The sequence below is a fragment of the Falco peregrinus genome, chromosome 6, assembly GCF_023634155.1.
Source record: "Falco peregrinus isolate bFalPer1 chromosome 6, bFalPer1.pri, whole genome shotgun sequence".
NCBI lineage: Eukaryota > Metazoa > Chordata > Aves > Falconiformes > Falconidae > Falco > Falco peregrinus.
The window spans coordinates 47,929,762-47,951,539 of record NC_073726.1 but is presented as its reverse complement, the minus strand read 5'-3'; the positions used below and the strand labels follow the sequence as shown (position 1 = coordinate 47,951,539).

The 21,778-nt window shown below is 36.7% G+C and overlaps 1 protein-coding gene across 4 annotated transcripts in view; it reads right to left on the bottom strand.

Moving 5' to 3' along the window:
* Positions 1-21,778, bottom strand: part of CDK17 (cyclin dependent kinase 17) — a 96,736-nt gene that overhangs the window by 19,260 nt on the left and 55,698 nt on the right. For all 4 annotated transcript variants that reach the window (XM_055809160.1, XM_055809161.1, XM_013303445.3 and 1 more), the window contains 2 exons: positions 18,220-18,353; positions 1,612-1,737 (listed from right to left, as the gene is read on the bottom strand). In XM_055809160.1, coding sequence (XP_055665135.1) covers positions 1,612-1,737; positions 18,220-18,353 — 260 coding nt within the window. The remainder of the gene's footprint in view (positions 1-1,611; positions 1,738-18,219; positions 18,354-21,778) is intronic.

The window sequence follows — 21,778 nt, the reverse complement described above, 5'->3', positions numbered from 1 at the left end:
AATTGTAATTAACAGTCTGCTAGCAAGCTTTCAGTGACAATCTCAGAATAATGAGTCCTTGAATTTCTTTTTTTGACAGGTTAGTCTGAAATCATGAAAGGACAATGCAGCAAATGCATGCCTGCATACCACAGCACTGCTGGCATATTTCATTTTGGACTTTTAAGCCCTGAAACCATTTTTAAAAGGCAAAACAAAACAACCTTGTGACAGGAAGCTGATTCCATACACACACCATATTCATTAGAGGGCACTGTTTTTCCGCCTGTCTTTTAGAAGGTAAAGAGGAGAGAGGGGATTTAGGTATACAGGAAAATCTCAGCCCCCAAATACTATGCTCCACTGAAAAGGTACTACTTTAAAGGTACTTCGTAAGCATCTGAAAAGGTTTGAGGAAGTTTATTCCTCAGCTCAATGCTACATCAGTAACTAAGTGGTTAATGAGCTACAAAATTCTGGTGCAAATATTTAAGCTCTCTACATTATTATTTCCAGAGCTTCGATCCAATCTTTTCTTCTTTTAATATTGTTCTTGTAAAAGGTGACATGCAGATCAGAGCTTTAGTGTAGTGCACTAAATTGTCTTTTTTCCAGGAGAAAAACACATGATAAAACTCAACCATTGCTTTGTTAGAGACATCATTAATTCACAAAGAATAAAATAAAGGTATTGCACAGTTAATAAAGCTAATTCACTACACCTACTTTCGTATTAATTTTTTCAGCAAATAAGCCATCAAATCAAGAGAAAAAAAAAGAACAATGTGGATTTTACAACACTATCCAGTTTTCCTCTGTAAAGAATTTCTTGCCAATTAATTTGCTCAGGAAATCAGTAATGGTCTAGCAATTATTTAAGACCTCAGTGAACATTAAGAAAGCTGATAGATCAAATGATGATTGAAATGTAGCAATTTTTACAAAAATATGACAATAATATTTTTTGGACTATTTCAGGGATGTGCACATCTTGTATCAGTATCCAAGATTCCTAGCATTTATTTTCTAACTAAAGTATAGGAATCCTCATTCTGTTATCTCCAAGGAAAAGACTTATTTTTTAAAATAACCCAATAATCTAAAAAGGTATGTATAATTTATTCATTCATTGTCTTAAAAATTCACGTATGCTTTAAAAACAAAAAACCCCAAACTATCATCTCAACAGCCTTTTTGAGAAAGAAAATTTGTTATCAAATCCAAAAAGAACAGTGAGTAGGACTGCCTTCATACTACACTGCTTTAGAGCCTTCCTACTATATCACTTGATGTAAATTTGACCTAAGACTATGTGGCCTACTTTCTCAAACAGATAATCCCTGCTCTAAAATGCAAAAGGACTTAAGTATGCACTTTGGGAGCTGAGTTTAGCGACTAATTTCAGTGGGTCAAGACCTTCACTGTGAAACGACAGGGCCAAGTTTGCAGAAGAAAAATGAAAGAAGGGGCGAAATTCTTCAATGCATTTTGACATGTGCACACTGAAGTTCAGGACATGAAAGCCACGGTGTAAATGAAGCTGAATCATGCCTATGATATACAGACATCTACATTAAATGGCATCTGAAGACCTGGGCGGTTAGTTTAGTAAGGCAGGTACATTACACTTACTAGTGACGCTCTGCGAGATCGTCGACTCATTGGCTGGTCAAACGGCGGGCTGTTAATCTGCAGCTTTTCAAGATAGCCATCAGGTATCCTGATGTCAGCAGGCAGGGACAAGCGCTTGTTCAAATCCTGCAATAAGTAATGTTTATAAAGAGAAGGGTCAAGTATAATTCAGAATTTCCTAAAACATCTTTTAATACCTGTAGTGTTACTGTTTTTAGAGTGTTATGATTTAAAACAAATAATTATATGAATGAAAAATAAGTAATATCACAGAAATTGTTTTAAAAAAAGACTTTCTTCTAATAATACTTCAAATTCCTTAGATAATAGGTTAAAAAAATAATCAGTGCTTTACAAACTAATTGCTCTAACAAGAGGAATGAAATGCCAAAATGTAATTAAATACATCGTGGATAAATGTACTGAGTTTACTTGAGTACTTATACATACCTGGAATACCAGAAACTGAGAATTCAGAGGCTGCTAATTTCTTTTCATATAGTAATTACACTAGAATAACAAGAGATCTCCACGATTCAAAAAAAATACCACCACTTCTTTCTCTGACTCCTGAAAGTTATAAATTTGCTTCCATTTCAATTTTTCCAGTCTTACAAAACAGAATCACTTCATTATTAGAGCCAACTATTACAAATGTTAATACATTTTTCTATAGCAAAGCTTTTACTATAGGATCTTTAGAAAACCAAAGTGTCATCATATAAAAACAGTTTTCTCTACACCAGATTCTGTTTTTCACCAGTAAATTTTTCCAAAATCAACATTATTTCTAAGACAGAAGGAAACAAAATTACTTTGCCCTTCAGCAAACGGGGGGGGGGGGGGGGGAACATAGAGTTTTTGGGTGGCACTGCACATTCTTACAATTTTTTAATCTTCAGTTTGGCTTTAATCTCAAACATGCCAGAAAATGAAATCTCAAATATTCCCTTAAAGCGACCACTCACCACCACAGAGATAAAAGGGCATCATATCCAAATTCACAGAAAATAGGAAGTAATTTTCAAAACAGCAGGAATTGTTTTTCAGTGAAGGTAGTTTATCCAAGTAAAGAAAATCACACTCTGCATCAAACTATACAATCCACCCCCACAGATTCTACTCTGAAGTTAATAGGACATCTCTGGGACTGCCACTGTTTTCACACTTCTCTCCAGCAGAAGAGGGCAACTCCAGATTTCCGCTGATGGTCCTCAGATTTAATCAATACTGACCTGAGAGCAGTAAGCTTTTTGATGTTACCCTGTTCTATCTTACCTATCACCTCCAGCTTTGACTTCTGGGAATCACAAGCTCACCTAAACACTGGCAGCTACATCCCTATTCGGTTCCCCTCAGGCTTGGCCATGTGTTTCTACTCATGTCTTTGCAGCAGCTTTGAACTATTTCAGCATGCTAAATCATCGAGAAACTATCTCAGGAGAGGTGCATAGCTTCCTGCCAGCTTTGTGCTCCAAACAGTTCAGTCTCACAGCCTGAACACAGGGCAAGAAAGGTAGCAGGGCAAGCCTGGGAAGCCAGCAGTTAAATTGGCTTAGGCTACCAAAGAACTGGATCATCAGACTTTTCAGGACTTGAGATCTTTGTGGACAACTTGCCAAGCTTTCAGTGTTGATAATATATTTGAACAATGCATGATCCGTACACGTACCCAGAGCAACAGCTAAGCAAAAAATATCAGTTACGAATATGTGTATTTAAAAAATGAATGGAATTTGGAAATTAGTGGCATTTCAAGTAGCACCGGAGTGCTAATAATACCCCAGATGATTGATCTACCTATGCTATTCACTATCGCCATTAGATACAGGCAGAAAGTTTTGGAGAGATACCAACAAAGTTTAACTTCTGGTAGCTGACCCTTTCACTTCTCACACCTCCTCAGGTATAGAGCACAAAGTCTGTTAGCTTCTACTTTGCTACCCAACATCTGCTTCCTTGCATAACTGGAAAAATCAGTGCCTGTACTATTTTACACAGAAGTTTTAAATTGTCTTTAAACAAAAAAGTACTGTTCACAGAATGGCAGCTTTGACCAACATTTTGAAGTTAAATTAAAAGAAAACAAAAGGATGCCCCAGTTTTGGTAGCTTCTAATTTCTTTACTAATTTTCAGCTTTGGAATTTCAAATTTTCAAAACACTGGCAATTTTTAAACTACCTGTGCGGTTTTTGGGAGAGTGGAGGAGCTAATTAATTACAATAGGAGCTAGCAGTAATCCTACAGTAAAACAGTACTGTCTGCTAAGGAATCTTCCTAATTTTTGACAGGCTCTGCTAATGCCATTTTTGTAATAGGCAACTAAAATTCAGTGAAGCTAAAATCATCTGAAAAGATAAATGTCTCTCCCCTACTGAAGATGGCTTCCAATTATGAAAAAAAATTTACAAAATCACCCTATAATTTATTGCATACTTCAGAAAATTCAAGTAGCTCATCAAAACTGATGAGCACAAAGGAAGGAGCTTCATGTTGCCTTAAAGAAAGCAGCTTTGTCATCTCACTGCAGCCGGAAACTGTGCAACTGCTGGAATGAGACAAGGCTGGCAGGAGAAGGACCAGCACCAGTCTCTACTCCACCGTTCCACTGCAATCCCAAGTCAAAGGTGGGGCAATATCCTGATTTTCTCCCGTTGCTCAAGAACATAAGGCAGATATTTGACAAATTGCAAGACAGCAGAAGAAAAGAGCACTGAACTGAGTTTTTCAATATAATTTCCTGAACACAGCAGATATCATCATCATAGATATATCATATATACACCCTATATACGCTGTGGCAAAATAGCTTTCTCTTACTCCTATCTATTAACTTTATGGCATAGAAATCTGCTGTAGTGCTGTCTTCTTACTGTCCCATAGTGCTTGTTTGACAGTAAGTACTTTTAACAGTCTGTTTATAGGGATACTATAGGGACCACAATTCAAAGGCCTCACGAAATACCAAGTCAATTGCACCCCAAAGCTCTCCATCTGTAATTTCTCTCCTCCCACAGCACTCATCCTTGGCATAGCCCACACCTAGCTCCACTGCCTCAAAGAAACATTTCTAAGCATACAGAGTTGATGGGTATGTAGGAAGAAAGAAGGAAAAGCAGCCTTTAAGCTGTGATGGCAATTTGAAAACTACGCCATTAACTGTGCACAGCACCTGCCACCAATAATCACATTCCTTTTCAAATGCAGAGGAAGGGAAACAAAACAAGTCTAAGATGTTTTACACCTACCAAGAATTCATTACTCTGGAGTTCAGCTACCATAAAAACGGGAAGTAACAGTATTTTAGGTACCAGAAAACATAATGGGAGCTAGTTGTAATTCTATTACAGAATTCCCCTTCTTTCGTTCTCAAACACTCTGCCTATTGCCATTTTTGCAATAGGCAACTTCAAAACTCCCCATGACTGACTTCAGAGATCCATGTGATATCCTCAGTTCCAAACTGAGCTTAAGCTATAAACTTACATTTGGTACTACACAGTGCTCCACAGTGCGTAATACAGATACTGTTTGAATGTAAGTACTTACTGATGTAAGGTCAAAATCTATTCCAGTTTGGGAAAACCTCCACAAACAACAGTCTATTTTAAGTATACAAAACCCACCCTCATCCCCACCCGCCCCCAAAGTCTGTCTGAAAATAAACCACCAACCAAAAAAAAACCACCCATACCACAACCTGAGGGGAAAAGTAGGAAGAAAATTTTTTCACAATCATAGTATCTTTTTTTAACACAATTTCTCTACTTACCTTTGTAACATAAGGGACAAAACAAGGCAGTAATCACTCATCCCCGTCCCCCCCAAATCAGTATTTAATGCTGGAAGCCTAAAGTTTTGTCATGTTGTAAATAAATAAAAACACTATCCATTCTCCTTAACTTGTTAAGAGTTGAAGAAAGTTTCTTTTCTGAGAGAAAACCATAATGATTTAATGGAAACTGCAGCAGGTACTTTATAGATTTTTTCCTCCTGATAATCTACACTACTACTTACTTGCAATACTCACGCATACTGGCTCTGTTGAAATGTCAGCCAAGTCAAGACTTCTTTTTTAAAACCATATATTAAAATTGTTACCTACCAGTTAGAAACCCTTCATGACAACAATATTTGAAAGATCATATATAAAGTCACATACATATTCTTTACCTGTCTAAAATAGGCAAAATTAAAGAAAATAGTTTACAGTGCAAATCCAAATACCTGAAAGACAGACATTATTATGGGGTTTTTTTGCTTGTAACACTTTAATTCCTCACAGTTTTTGCAATAATTGAAGCAACCACCTCTTGGGAAAAGAAAGCAATCATAATTAAATACTATACAGCAACACAAAAGGGGATTCATTAGACATGCATGAGAGAAATAAGCATAACATTTCCTAGTGGCTAAACAGAAAAACTGGAAACTAAAATTACATCAGTTTGACACAGTTGAAAAACCCAGTTAATTTAACTGAGTTTATCTTAAAAAGAAAAGCAGGAACCCTACCATACACCAACCGGTTTTGAGCTTCAGTGTTCGAGACCAGGCAGTTTGCTGACACTTAGCCCACCCGTTCAGCCAACAATAGCAAGAGACTTATCCCTCCACTGTGGGCTGACCCCGGCCAACAGCCAAGCGGCATCCAGCTGAGCACTTGCTCCCTGCTCCCATGGGATGCAGAGAAGGTGAAAGGATGGTGAAGAGACTTGTGAGTGGGGCTAATGACAGCTTAATAGGGAAAGCAAAAGCTGCATGCCCAAGCAAAGTGAAAAAAGGAACTGATCTGCACCTTCCCATCTGCAGGCAGGTGTCCAGCTGCCTCCCAGAAAGCTGGGCGTTAGCGTGCCCAGCAGCGGCTCAGGAAGTGGAAGACAAACGCCACAGCCACAGTTGTCCCCCCTTCCTCCTCCTCCTCCCCAGCTTTTATTGCCAAGCACATCATCACATGGTACAGAATAGCCCTTTGGCCAGTTTGGGTCAGCTGTCGAGTCCAGGGGAAGCAATCCATTCCCCCACTGGTGCCAACAGCCTTTACGGAGAGGCTGGCCTTCGCATACGAAGCCCACATGGCAACTGCCAGCTCTGCTCCCTCATGCTGCTACTGCGTCCATCCCACTGCAATCTTGCTATTGCTGCTTTAGTAGTAGCAAAGCCTGCTCTTGGGAACCCCATGGCTTACTGCTACTTTGGCATGATGTCAGGCAGGAGAGCAAGCAACAGTAGGATACAGTGATTTTTAAGAATTTCTAATTCTCTCATACCTCTGTGGAATTCTGTGAAACAATGAAAAAGACACATTCTGAACAGAGGACTTTGTCCACAATAATTTCAATGTCCAACTGAATCTAATGACATGTTAGCATTTCTCAGAAAACAGAAAAACACACCTTAAATCAATGAAAATTACTAAACCCAAGAAATCTTTTATAATGGAATTTTTTAGAAGGCTGTTAAAAATGTGGGCTGTTACACAATCCTGCTACAGTGCTGTTTAAAGAATAGTAGTAGTAAGGAAGCACGTCAAATTCATGACAGGATTGATAATTTTCCCTATGCTCTTTAATTTTTGACAGGTAAGATTTTGAGTCAATACTCCAGTTACATGTTCATTTTTAACACTAATTTTGCATCCCTTTATGAACCTTTCAAATTTTTGGTTCATTTTTATAGATAGTAAATTAGAGTAACTCCCTATGTTATATATCCTTTTCTAAACATTACAGGTGTGTAAGTGGTGTACACAGACCCTCAACTATGCAGAAGGAACCTGGGTGCACTCCTTTGTAACTTTTAACAAGCAAAGGTTTACTGGAATGCAAAACCTTAGTCTTCATGGACAAAGTACTGCAGGTAAAACAAATTATCTTTTTTAGAAAATTAAAATGATAGTATTTTCTTGTATGTCACTTAAGATTTATTTTTCCAAATTAAACTTAATTTATGAAAAAGTTCTTGTCAATTTGTTACATTTTCTAGTTTGATTCTTTTATGGTTATCCCTAGTGAACTTGCAACAAAATACATTAGTGTTCAGTAAATGCAGTACTGTTAAATGCTCAAATGCCTACAGTTAACCATATGTGGCTTAATGAGCTATTTTTTGATCCAGTTCCAGAAAATATTCTGGAGAACATATTCAGGCACCATTTGCTTTGCTAGTGTAACCAAAATGCTTGCGGCATTTTCCCCCTCCTTCTACAATTGAAAAGCACATTTTCTACCCTCACGTGCAATGCTTATTCTCAGTGTTGCTTTACTACTGGTATTACTGGCAGAGAAATACATACTATTTTTATAACGTGCCTGAAATAAGAATCACATTTGTCCTGCTCTGCTTGATAGCAGATAAACATGTAAGCACTTGTGACACTAATATCACTTTGTTTTCTGTACAGATAAACTACCCCAAAGCATGATTATCTTTACCATCTATTTCTAATGCTAGCTACAGCAAATGTTCTGTGAAAAGCCTTGCTTTGTCGAGCCTTTTCTTCCATCTGGTTAGCATCCAAGCGCGTTGCTGTAACTTGACGTGGATGTTCTGTCTACCACTGACTACTTATGCTTGGGCACAAGAAAAGGAGGCAGGTGTTTCAATTTTAATCCTGCAGGTCCTGTGAGCTGCGTAATTTAACATTACATGTAAACAAATATTTCTTCCAAATAAAAAAAAAACACCTCCTGTTTTTCACACATACTTGGAAGTAAAAAAACAAAAATCCCAACATTTTTTATTTCTTTACTTCTGGTCCCCTTTCAGATGGCCCAAAATAAGAAGCATCAGCTTCTTGACTTGCCACCCACAGTAAACCATTCACAAGAGTTTAATACTAGAATTTTGTTACCACATTCTGTTTTTCAGAGCTGACTCTCAAACAACTCTATTCTTTGTTTCCTGCCCTTTTCTCATCTCTTATACTCCATGATACAAACTCACCAGCTATTCCTCTTGCCAATTGCTTGACTTGGCCCATATAATATTCTTTACTGCCATAGTATGATACTTTAGAAAGTCTCATTCCTGGCCAACAGATCAATTTTCACTTCTCAAAACCTGTCAAAAAAGTATATTTTTCCACAGAATGAACCATGAAAGCAACACTGTTAACTTTTCACACTTCAAATCAGGTATTAAAAATCAACAACCATTTTTCTTTAACTCACCATTTATTTTTTTACAAGACTTACTACACACTTCCGTAAATTTAACTGAAATGAAATAAAGATTATTCTAAATCAGGATATAGGATGTTTGAACTCTACATGTTAATACTGCTCTAAAAAGATGCAATTTGAAATACACTTTTTAGTCTGTCTTCTAATGACTCAAGTCATTACATCTTTGACTTACATAGCACATTTAGACAATAAACACTACTATTTTCACAAAACAGAATAACAATAATTAAAAATAAGTAACCAGACAACTGCCCCAGAGAAGGATTTCAAGGTCTCCCTGAGTACAGTTCTCACTATTCTACAAAAAGCAGAAAAACTGAGATTACTTTTATTTTTATCCTTTAACAAAGGTGCCAATTTTTTTTGCTGCAGTAACAATAAATCTGTCTTGAATCTATTGGGCTACAAATGCCATTGAACTTTCAACTGCTAGGCTGTTTCAGGCTGCTACTGCACTCAACTGCAGGAAGAGAAGAAAGATTTGGGCTTCTGCCAGCGGAGCAGTAGGAGACAAAGAAAAAAAAAAAAGAAAAAAAAAAAAGGGCAATCCTGTAATACCAAACGAATCGTCCAGAAAAACTGGAAGGGAAAACCAGGACAGCATCAGCCTCATTCTGATGACAGCATCAGCCTCAGTTCACTATTCCTTGAATGTTTCATTTAGCTCATCTAACAGCTGACTACCTCCCGTCTTTCATTGCCTGTGGCCAGATGTTCCCATTGCTTTTTGGAGGAGAATGGGCTCTAAGTTAACAACACAGTGATGTGGTACAAGAAAGTCAACTGGCAGAAAAATACTCCTTCAAAACAAAGCAAGTAATTATCTGCTGATGCAAGTTTAGGAGCCAAGAGGAGAGGGAAGCTGGCTCTGTCAGGAGCAGGTAGTCAGTGGATGACACACATTGTACTGCCCAGCTGTTTTGGTTCTTCAGTTTATTGATGAGTTACATTTCCAGACCAACCATTACTTAAGGTATGTACTTACTATATAGCAGCAGACAACAAGCACTCCCCCTCTCCCTGAAATTTTATATTATCTTTTAAGAGTTAATATTGTTGAATTCCATCCATAAAATTTTGTTACAGCCTCACAAAGAAAAATAATTGTTCTTCTAAGTCTACAGACATCAGTTGCCAGCCCAAACAATCCACTACAGATCAAATGAAAACCATTTGCTCTCTTGTGAAAGCATCAGTCTGAATTAGCCTTCTCACCAGTTTCAGCGAGCACCAGTGAGACTTGTCAGCTGCAACCACAAGCTGCTCACTAATAAGTCACAGTGCTTTTGTTCACTGGAGAATGCTGTCAGATCTAAAATGCTACATCATATAACCCTCTATGCAACACAGTTCCAACTTCATGACATGCTTACTGTAAAAAAAGTATTCCACTTCTTAAGAGTATTCTTTCCTTGTATATTTTAAATAAAAATGTATATATTATGTCCTACTTCCTGACACACAAAGCAAACAAATCAATTGGAAAACATCTGCTTATGGCCAATGAGAATTCAAACATTCTAATAGACAATCTTAGACGCATATGTACCTTCTGTACCATTTTAGTATCAAAGACCATGTGGAGTTTTTTCTGAAGGTTGCCTTACCAAATTTCAGCACGTTTTTGTCAAATGACAGAGCACAGTTGAAGCCAACTGGATCCTCTACAGAATTATGACATAAAACAAGACCGCTAGAGCCAAAAGCAAACAGAAGAAACCCAAGCCCAAATCAGAGAATATATTTATGGAGAACTCTGTTGTTTGGTTACAGCCCTGTAGACCTCCTGTAGAAGCAAAACACCAGCATACAACTTCCATCAAAAGAAACCTATAGCATGCTTGCAGCATGCTATTTTAATACCTTTATAAATAAGCCTCAATTACTGTAACCAAAAAGACTATTTTAACAGCTGGGATGAGTTACCTATACCAGTTTTCCTTATAGGTACATAAAACCATCAGCATTCCCACACTCAGCTGACAGGTGTAACATTTCATTGTGATGCAGAAAGTACATTTTTTTTCTACCTTCTGCAGAATGGTATACTGAATACTACATCTTTCCTTTATACTTCAATGTTGTTGTTATTTTACTGAAAACATTACATCCCAATTAATCAATTATATACTGTTTAATTTGAGCAAAGGGTCATCAAAGAACATTTTCTTCTGCTGGAAGCAGTACTGAAAATATAAACTTAAAATCCACCTACAAAGGATCACTGCTACCTCTCACTCCATAAATACATGCTGGTTTTCAGCCAGTCTATTGAAATGCAACACAATTTAAAAAAGCATCAATTTTGAGCACTAAATCAAGTGGTTTTGTATATTTGGGACATAAATGACCGAAAATATTAATCAATTAAATCAAGAGGTTTTTCTCCAATATGCTAATCAAATCAAATACACCAAGTACTTTAGGGATTTTAGCATGAAATTGATTCCACAGGCTATTTCAGACCCAGAAGAAATACCAGTGACCACAGATATTGCATGATTTCTGCCCCTCCCCAACATAATGTTTGTCAGATTTGATGTGGAGATGCTAGGAAAAGACAAGGACAAAATGTATTAAGTGAAACACTGATATTATTAAGATTCTAAGGTTAAGGTTTAATCTCTATTTTGGGACACAGAGTCATGTTTTCCCAGCATATTCTACTACCATCAAGCAAGTTATTGCCCATATGTACAATAGCTACGGCCACTCAAAAATATAGAGTAATTTTTTTAAAAGCACAGAAACCAGAATTACAAGCAGATAACTTTTATTTTCTTTAGCACAATAAAAAAAATTATGAAAAGAAATCTTCTAAGTATCTTGTCAGTAATATTTTAACAATTGGTATTTTCAAACCCACAAAATTAGAACTATAGGTCAACAGGACTTTTTTCATATAAGGAGTCAAAAATATGAATTCTGAACTATTTTGTCTTCAAAATACTTTAAACAAGAATTTAATGGACATGCTGCTTACAGACTAGCTGAATAAAAACTGCAATTTCATTCTTTAAAAAAAACAAACCCACAAGCTGTTTTTTATTTACTTACTTACTCCAGCTTTACTATTCACTTACTCCAGCAGTTTTTAAGGTGAAAGGCGGAAACTGTTCAGCTCAAATACAGTATTCAGAAACTACATTCTAGGAGCTTCTACTCAAAACCAATGAAACTAAACCAAAACAAATCATGTGTGACATGAAACCAGTTCTGAAAAATCTGACAAAGGAGCAAGGATTACTTCATTTTTATCAAGTGTATAAACACATAGCAAAACTGTGGAAAAATTAGGCCATAAATCCTTAAAAATTCTTTGTTTTGTTATTGTTTTATTGCATCTCACAGAACTCATAAAGAAGTGAACTCAGAGAGTATAAGGAGGAATAAGACAAATAGTAATAACCATCAAAAGATCACATCTGATTTTATTTGCCTGGCTAAATTATCACCTCACAAGATACTACTCCGCAGTATTAGCCTTAACATAAACCCTGCTGACATCCAGGGTCTGACAGCCGTTTCACTCAGTAGTAGGTGCTGAGCAGTAAAAGACACTAATAGAGCCTCATCTTCCTAATTTTTAAACATAGATTTCTGCATATTTTCATCACTTTCTGTAACACAGTACTAAGAGAAACTGCCCAAGAGAGAAAGGTAGCATAAGTTTATCAGCTTACAAAAATGAGGTGGAGAGCAACCAGAAAAAATACCATGAGAAACAAACCAGACCATACCACTGCAAAAATGCAAACTTGGACCCTTAAAAGAGTTCTGTGTGATGTTAATTGCCAACACAAACCATTCACATCAACAGAAAGCTGTAAGTACCAAAGGGAAAGTCCCATGAAGAAACTGGCTAATTCAAAATAAACCAACCTCCTTAAAATGGAAACTAGAAACCTGACCTTCCTGGACAGCACAGTGAGGCTGGAGTCCAGGGCATGAAACTGCACCCCAATACTGACTTCTCATCTGCTGCGTTTCAGTGATTAATAGAGATATGTTTTGTAGATGGCTGAACACATCCAATATAATAGCAGACTACTCTTAAATAGAGCTTAAAAGAGAAACCAAGTTATGAAAAAGCAGAAATAAAAAAGCAGCTATTGCATCCTTATAGAACAGGCATTGGCTACTGCAGTAATTTTTCTAAGGGAAGCAGCATTTCCAAGTGGAATACAAGAGCTTTAGCATCAAGATTACAAAGGTTCCTAACAGAAGCGCAAAAAAGCATCAACTGGTGGTAACAGACAATTGCCCCTAGAAAATGTAGTAAAAGGCAGATCAGAGCCTGTCTGTTATCCAAGTGGAAACTACTTTTCTAATTGCAGTTTTCTTCTGTAGTGGAAACTACTTTTCTAATTGCAGTTTTCTTCTGTAGTTGGAAGTTTACTAATCAAATATATCAAAAGGAGGTCCATTTGTTTTGTCAAAACTGTACTAGTAATTTAGAACATGCACTTGTCTTTTAGAAGAGGGATTTTGAAAATATCAAGCTTCATGTGAACTTGAAAGCAGGAATTTACAAAAATAATAGCGTATTTTTTTAGCGTAGCCTTGCAAAAGGTTGAGACAGCTGCCAAGCATGACTGAATAATAATAATAATACAGCAACCACTGAAAATCAAAAAAGTCTTGATTTTATTCAGCCTCAGTTTTTTTCTGTCTAGTACTGAAATCTTCTGACAAACAGCCACATGTTTGGATTCACAGAAGAGACAATCAGAAGAAAAGCTACACATTTCTCAGGTGCAGAGAAGGAAATTTGACAAAATCCAGTAAATAAGGCAGGAAGAGTTATACAGCTGCCAAGGACAGAGGGAAAGGGGAAGGAACCACCTCTCCTCAGAGAAGGCATGTAGTAATGCCTACTGGGGACCCAAGGGCAAGGATACTAGGGATCTTGAATGGCAAGAGATGCAGAGCTGAATGCTCAGGCTGTCTTGATACAGTGCTTCCTGCTTCCAAAACTAATGACAAGAGAAAAAATACTGTATTGCCATCCAGTCTGCTGTTCAAGATCTTAAACAACTGAACAGAGCCAAGAGCGCACATGTGAATGGGGACCTACAAACCACATTCTAATCTGAATCTACAAACAGAAAACCTTAGCAGTGTCAGCTGAAACATCAATTAATTTTACAGGTTTTTCACTGGAGAAGGTACATTTCCCAGCTGAACCTAAGAGGAGCAGATCGAGTCACTCAGGCTGCGTCAAGACCCCTGAACTAGTCACACCTCTGGCAAAGGGTGGAGCTCACCAAAAACTTATTTTTCATCTCTGTTCTTTCTTTCAGAATGTGACCGATAGAACACACACTTGACTACAGGATCACTTTGCATTTCTTTCTGTTCAACTAAAACCACTAATCCTGCAGCTAATCCTCCCGGGAAGAATCATACCCTATAGCAGTATGGCAGGAGCAGCCCGATCTGGAACACACTCCTGCCACTGATGTGACAGTCTGATGGGTAAGAACTGTTTCTCAGGATAAAGTATCTGTGAAACAGGCTGGTGAACAGTGGGTTATGGCCCTTTGCCAGTTCACATGCAAAGACAGCTTACAGACCTTGGACTTCTGGGAAAGGGAAACAGATGTTTCAATTTGCACAGACTGTATCTCCCTACTTTTTACCCACCACAGTTCTTAATGAAGCATTCACTATCTAGTGCATGGGCACTGGATCCCCAGTGAACACTTAGGGCTTGAAACATGAATTTATATTAATGCATTACTGCCCATGTCTTCTTTTCCAGCAAATCAAAGTGGAAATGCTTTAAACTGTAACTCCATAATCCAGAGAAGTGCTTCTTGTTACGTGATAGAAGCACCTACACTTAAAATACATACCCACATGTATTCATTCTTAGGTTGTGTTACTTCTGGCACTTTTAAGAATTTATTCTATACATCTGTTTTGATAAATAGTTCTACTAATTTACTAAGTAATCATCAACATTAGCATGAGATTAGTAGACATTTTAATTAAAACCTAACAGCTGTTTGAAGCCAAATTCCTCACACAATAGATGCTTACACCTACTGTCAGTACGGTTCCTGAATGAGGGGAAGGAAAGGGGGGTGGGGAAGCAACTGCTTTATGTACCATTTGTAGCCTGTGGATTACAGGCAGCATAAACTTTATCTAGGCAACACAACAAGATTCTGGTATGTTCTCTTTGTTTTCAAAGCACATGATAACAATGAACATTCATTTTAAAAAAAATAATCTAACCCCACAACTGCAGTGCTGTCAAATTCAGAGGCCAATGCATATCATCTCCCTGTCTGTAACAGTCATGCTGGCCTAAATTCTATGTCATTTGGGGGGTGGGGGTGGGGGTGTCTGTGTGTGTCTGTGACTGATTGAATGCTGGTATCTCCGTGGCTGCTACTGTGGATGTGAAGTTTTCACCCCACCTGATTTTCCAATGTGGAGCAGGATTCTTTCTCATTGCAGTATCATCACTTTGTACCTAAAATGCTTCACATTTAGCTTACATCGCAGTCTGATGATTTCCTGTCTAAACCAGATCAACTTAAGGTGATGAAATTTCAATGTTCTATTACTATGGAGATTCTGCTACAACAAACACTTTCCAGTTGCATGTCCACTGTCTATTTTGCACTTCTCTATCTTCCAGCATATCTATATATGAAAATTCTAGAAAGATCCAAGTTTTCTTTCCCAATAAAATCTTTCATATACTCTGGACAAGAGAATCTGCTCTTTGACCATGTTATAATTTTATCTATAGCTCTAAATTACTTAAAAATTACAGAGAAAGCAACTTTTTTATATGATTCACTGCAGTGGAGATGGACACTAAGAATCAAAATGTGTACTGTAATGCACAAAACAGCTCAGGAATACTAATATTCAGTAATTAGCACTTTGATTACGGTATGCATGTTTTTAGCAGCATTTTAAAAAAACTGGTTGGGTTTTTTTCTGATAGGATGCTAATTTTCAAAATTCTACAGCAAATTCAAGCTGAGCATGAAAAATTTGTGTATATATGCAAAATTCTTACAAGTAAAAAGGACCGTTCCAAGATTTCAGTTTTACCTGATTATTTACCTTCAAAACAAATTAGAACTTCTGTCAATTCAGCAGAGAAACAAATATTAACTGAGAAATTATGTACTAGAATATTACAAATCCAATGAATATTGGCCAAACTAAACACAAAAAAGGATATAGTCGTAGTGTAGCAGGTACATTCATCTTAATGCAGAAGAACAAGCAGTACTGCTTTATTGAGTTTATCCAACTTTGTATATTCAATCAAACACATTCTATCAAGGATTTCAAGTATGACTAATGAGTTCAGCAGACTACAGCAAAAACATACTATCACACACTTATTAATTTACTCCAACCTGTATGTAGAGCATACAGTTATAACTCACCCTCAATGACTATAAAGGGAACATGGCTTCAAGGCTACCCAGTGATGTCTAGAGATGACAGATCCCCACAAACCAGCAAAACAGAACTGAAATAACAGAAATTTAATTCACAACAAAGATTGTTTCTTCCACTTTATAATAATCAAATTACTACTATTGAACGAGCCAGCTCCATGGCACAAATTTCCTAAGGCTTGCAGGCAAGATGTGGTACAAGAGGAAACCTTTACTTGGTTGCCTCAAAGGCCAAGGAAGCAAGTGATCCCATTCCACAGACAGCAAAACCAGTAAAACTTGGTTTTCTATGGATGTACATCTTGATGTTTAACTCTTATGTGGATACTCTGGTGTTTAATAAAGGCTGCATCTTTCCTAGCAGTGGACACATTAGCAATCTCTCTCAAAGCTGAGTTTTTTCACAGAAATTAATAGAAAATTAGCATTTGAGAATTCTATTCATCTGTCATAACTGACAGAAAATGACCCATGGGAAAAACAGGAGGCGGCAAAGACAGGCAGATGATGTAATCACTTAAGGCCTTTTCACTTAGGCAATGAAAGAGTCAGCTGAAAGATTATGATGAGAAAGGTATTTTAACCAGAGGCACAAAGATTGTTAATATTTTTTTTCCTCTGGAATGCACAACTAGGTAAAAACCCCACCTACTCTGCTACAAAGCACTTCTAAAAAATAAACTTAAGTCAACCAAAAAACTCTCAATGACAGCATTCTTTAAATTCAAAAGTCAGTTTTGTCTCTGCAAGACTTGACGCATTTCAATTTCAGTTTATTGATTATATATCAGTAATTTTCTTATTTCTTTCCTTCTAAATGCACATTTCAAAATGCAAACAGACAATAAACAAAAGGTAAATAACACTTTTAAGTAATTTCCTTGATATTTATTTTCTCCTGCATACATTGTGATGTGCAAGTACTCACAGTGACTTTTTTTCCCTCTTAATTTAATCATCCTGCATAAATCAATAGACCTACCTTAGTTCTCTCAAGTAAATGGTTTAACAGTCTTTAGACCAAACCTGAGATTAACATACACATTTAAGAATTTGAAGACAAAACCCCCCAGGTGCAAGAAATGATAGAAATAATACAGCTAATTCGAAAGTTCCTGAAATCATATCAGTATTACATGCTTGGAGTCTTGGAATTCCAAGCATAACGGAACGCCTCACAAATAAAATATTTTTGGCATGTACACCCTACTGTAACTTAACCAGATCTGTTTCCCCAACCCTGTATTTGATATCAGGCTTTGAATGAAGATTTAAAATCCTACAAACTACGCATATTGGTATGTATGCTATAAAGCAGCAACACTAAAATTTTACACGCTTCTGTAACAAAGGCATCATTATAACTGTAATTTTTATACACTCACACAGGGAAGCATTCTGGTTTTCTTCGCCAAAGGAAATGACAGCAAAGCAAGCACAAGGGTGGCAAGTATTCATAATAAGACTCATAAATAAAGGAAATTATGTGCACAGTTATTCATATGGTACTTTTCCTCCTTTTGTTTACCATCCTGTAAAGTTCCGTTCTTTAAAAAACAGGAAGAGAGGGAAAGGCTGAAGCAGTCCGGGCCATCAGTGCTGTAGGATTAGTTATAAAGATTAGAAAACAGTCTTAAGTTAAAAAGTGTCTAAACAGTGTATCTTCTTGAATATACTCAGTGAATTGCACAGAATGTGGCAGAAAGATACTCAAAGGCTACACTTAAATTCTTCCCACAAAATCAAGTTTCAAAATGTATATAGATTTTCAAAATTAACAGCTCATAAGCAAGGCAAGATAACGATCTGATTTCTGTGTAACAAAGGAAGACAGAATTTAAGTAATAATAAAATAATGCTCTCTGCATGAAATATATGCCAGAACAGTTACAGTCAATTGAGAAGGCAATCAATTATAACAATCAATTAAAGGGCCCTCCAACTCCGGTCAACTTAGATGATCCTTATGTGAAAAGTAAATTACCTCCATTGAGATTCGTCTATGTATCCGGTTTCTGAGACAAACACCTGTGGGAGACTGAACTTCATCTGATGACGTTCCAGAAGCTTGGTCACTTTCACCATCTGACCCCATTTTCAGATTTTCATGAACAATATCTTTAATCCAAAGAAATGAAAACAGTTCATCAGTATTCCACCAAATATCTCTTTCGTACAGATGGATAACAACTGTTTCATTACTATGTATTGGGTTATATGGTGGAGTCGAAGACTCATCACAGTCAGGGTAGTCTTGATACACTTTTTATGGCTCAGGAATCACAAAATGAACAGGGTTACTTTATACATACACATATACGTACATATACATACTTATCATTATTTTTCTTATTTGGTTTGCAACAGAACTTAGTTTCCCAACACAAAAGACAGGCAGTCCAACCCTAATTTTAATTCCTATAAACCACCTTCCCTTCACTGCTTCAGTTCCCAAAATCCCTCACTACCTCTCCTCTTTTAGCCGCTCTAGGCTAAAAACATTACTGAAAATATTTAACATTTTCAAATCAGACTACCTGATGTTAGCAACCTAAATGTTATCTTCAGAAAGCTTAAAAGAACCCTGAAAGATATAGGTATTATTTTCACAAATGCCAAATATGGAAACTTCAGATATAAAAACCAGCAGTGTGCACATGTGGAAGAAGAGGATATATTCTGACCATTTAAATAGAGACCTACAACATACAAGTGGATTCAACAGAAGACCTGGTATTTAGAGCAATTAAATGAAATTTGTGACCTCGTGGAAGAATTTGGCAACAGGCTGCCTGAGTTATATGATGCTGCAAGATCTTCATGTCAACTGAAACTGGTACTTTAACACAATCCTTTAGCTTCATCCACACACAAGAGTTTATGGATCTTATGTATATACATCACTTTTAAGCACCACAGGATCTTCCAGACTTTGGAACACGACCACCATAATAAATGAAGAGAGGATCAAGGTGGTGTCATTAATAGCATAAAGAGCCAAGTGACTTGCAAAAGGACACACAACAGGAAACTGGTCATACAAGCAATTCACTGCAAGTAATGCTTCATCATTACCTCTAAATATTTGAACTCCAAATTACTGGAGAGATTGAATACTTATACATATAAAGGAGGTGCTTCAAAAGACACCAGTTTCCCTGCCCTCCTGATCTTTGGTACTAAGCATTATCTTGTACAGGGCAAAAGAGAACCCGAGGAACAACTAAAACTCCCAGAACTCTACCCATTAAAAATGTTAATATTAGCAAAACATACAGAGCTCAATTCAGCCTTACTACCAACACACCTGAAAGTATTTAACATTTGCACAGCATTACAGCAATAAAATAAAAAACAAAAGAGAACATACAAATTTTATCAACAAGCAAGAAAGCTGGACTTTCTAGAAAAACAAAGCCTTTAGGCCAATGTTTGGTTATCAGCACATCTTCTAAAATGTTTGTCTAGTTCAGCTCACATAGAATCACGTAGACTTCAAAGGATCCAGTTCTTCCTCAGTACAAATAATTTCCTTTTACGGAAACCAGAATGGATATAAAAATATTAACTCATAAGGTATTAGCATCATGTATTTTAATTCAAAGTACTGTAATCAAACACACAAACTAAGCAGGTATCTCATGCACAAAGCAAATCTTCCAGCAGAAATGCAGATCTATATTGGATTTCCATTAAAAATCCACATTGCACCAAAATTTTCCCTGCAAATCATGCTCAGATTCGGACTGAACAAGAAAAAAATAAGCTGCACGCCTGGCATAGTAAGCAGCAATCTTCTGGTTTAAATGAGGTAAATACTCTTCGATGCTTCTACAGGCACAGTAGTCTGAACCAGAGAAAAAGATTTTCAGGAAGTGGTCCCTAAAGATCAGCCTTAACCTTAAGCCAAGCAGACAGAACGTGACTCTTTTTTTGCCAAGTCTCTAAGAAAACTCTTATTCGCTGTAGTGACTTGATAGCTGTCTTTTTAAAAATCTCTATCGAACTGTAGAAGTTATTTTTAGTCATATAAAACCATTATACTGAAAACACTGTTTGCAGCGAAGCTGTTCTGCCAGCATTGTTGTATCTGGTAAACAGCACATTCACCGTATCAGTTATTTCATAAAGATTCTCTTTTAAAATATTTTTCTGAGAGATTATGTAATCCATTTTTAGCTATTAACAGCTCTTGAGATTCTGTTTGTAAAATTAAGTGTAACAGCTACTGACAATTGCTCCCCAATCTATTTATCCTCATGGTTTAGTATAAGCCCATTGATTGGGCCCCAGAGTCTATTTTCTTTATTGAAGATAGACAAGAGAGTTATCTGGGCAACCTCAAAAATAAAACTGATGAAATGATCGTATTTTAGGCCATGAAGCAATTACCCAATTTCTTCTTTAAAAAGTGACATTAATCATGTGATTGATACCATCATACTTATTGTGTTCAATTCACAAAAGCGTACATATTATGAAATTACTATAAAAAAATGACACTTCGAAATGCAACACTCAAAACTACAAAGAATATTCGACTTGACAAAGGTAATTCTTCTACTAAGACGACCACCTATGCAATAATACACAACTAAGAAACTAGTAACACAAGCCCACACATCTGAGGCACAAGGAGATTGTGCTCTTTATAATCAGGAATGTGAAGACGAAGCGGGTCTATACCACCCAGATCTAAAAATTTAGCGTTTCGGACTTAAATTAGATGATGGTCTGTCTATTTTGAATACTACTGTGATATGACTAATTCTGGCAATTCTGGACAAGCTATGCACCCATAACCAAATGGGTTTAAGCAGGATACTGACTGTAGCATCCAAAAATCTACCATTAAACACATGCCTGAATTTCTGATGGGCTAAATACCCAAATGCTCCTATCTACAAGGGTTTGCAGATGTTTTAATTGTATTCTAAACAGAGATACTGCTAAGGTTTTAAAAAAACACTGACTGTGTTATCATCTAATATAAATGTGTCCTTTTATTTTATTCAATTAAAAGGCATTAGTAGACCCTGATGTTCATTATTTTAGTAGCACAAACCCAGGAAAAAGGCATTAACCTAGTAATTTTAATCATTTTACACAGATGCATGATGATAATATTTGATTAAGCAATGATGAAAATCATGCAAATATTTCCTTAATTTCTCTACACTTTTCTACGGGTATGTTCACCTGCACCAAAGTCAGCTTGCATGGTCTTCAGAGATTTTAATGGTTCAATAATTTATTGAATTGCTTTCACTGAATACCCCAGCTGTTCTCTTACACAGATGTTTATTTGAACGTACTCTACATATCTAATTAAATATCTGGTATGACCATGTAATGAAAAGCTGTAGATGACTACAATACAAAAGGAAAACTATGGAAGTACATTTAAAAGAAAAAGCTGTCCTTAGTTCAGCTGTGAGGAATGCACCACAGAAGAAATTCATACAGGGGACCTACAGTGCAGCAAATGAGAACTCCTCCAAGTGAGCTAAAATAACATCCACTAATTAGTCAGTAGTGAGTCA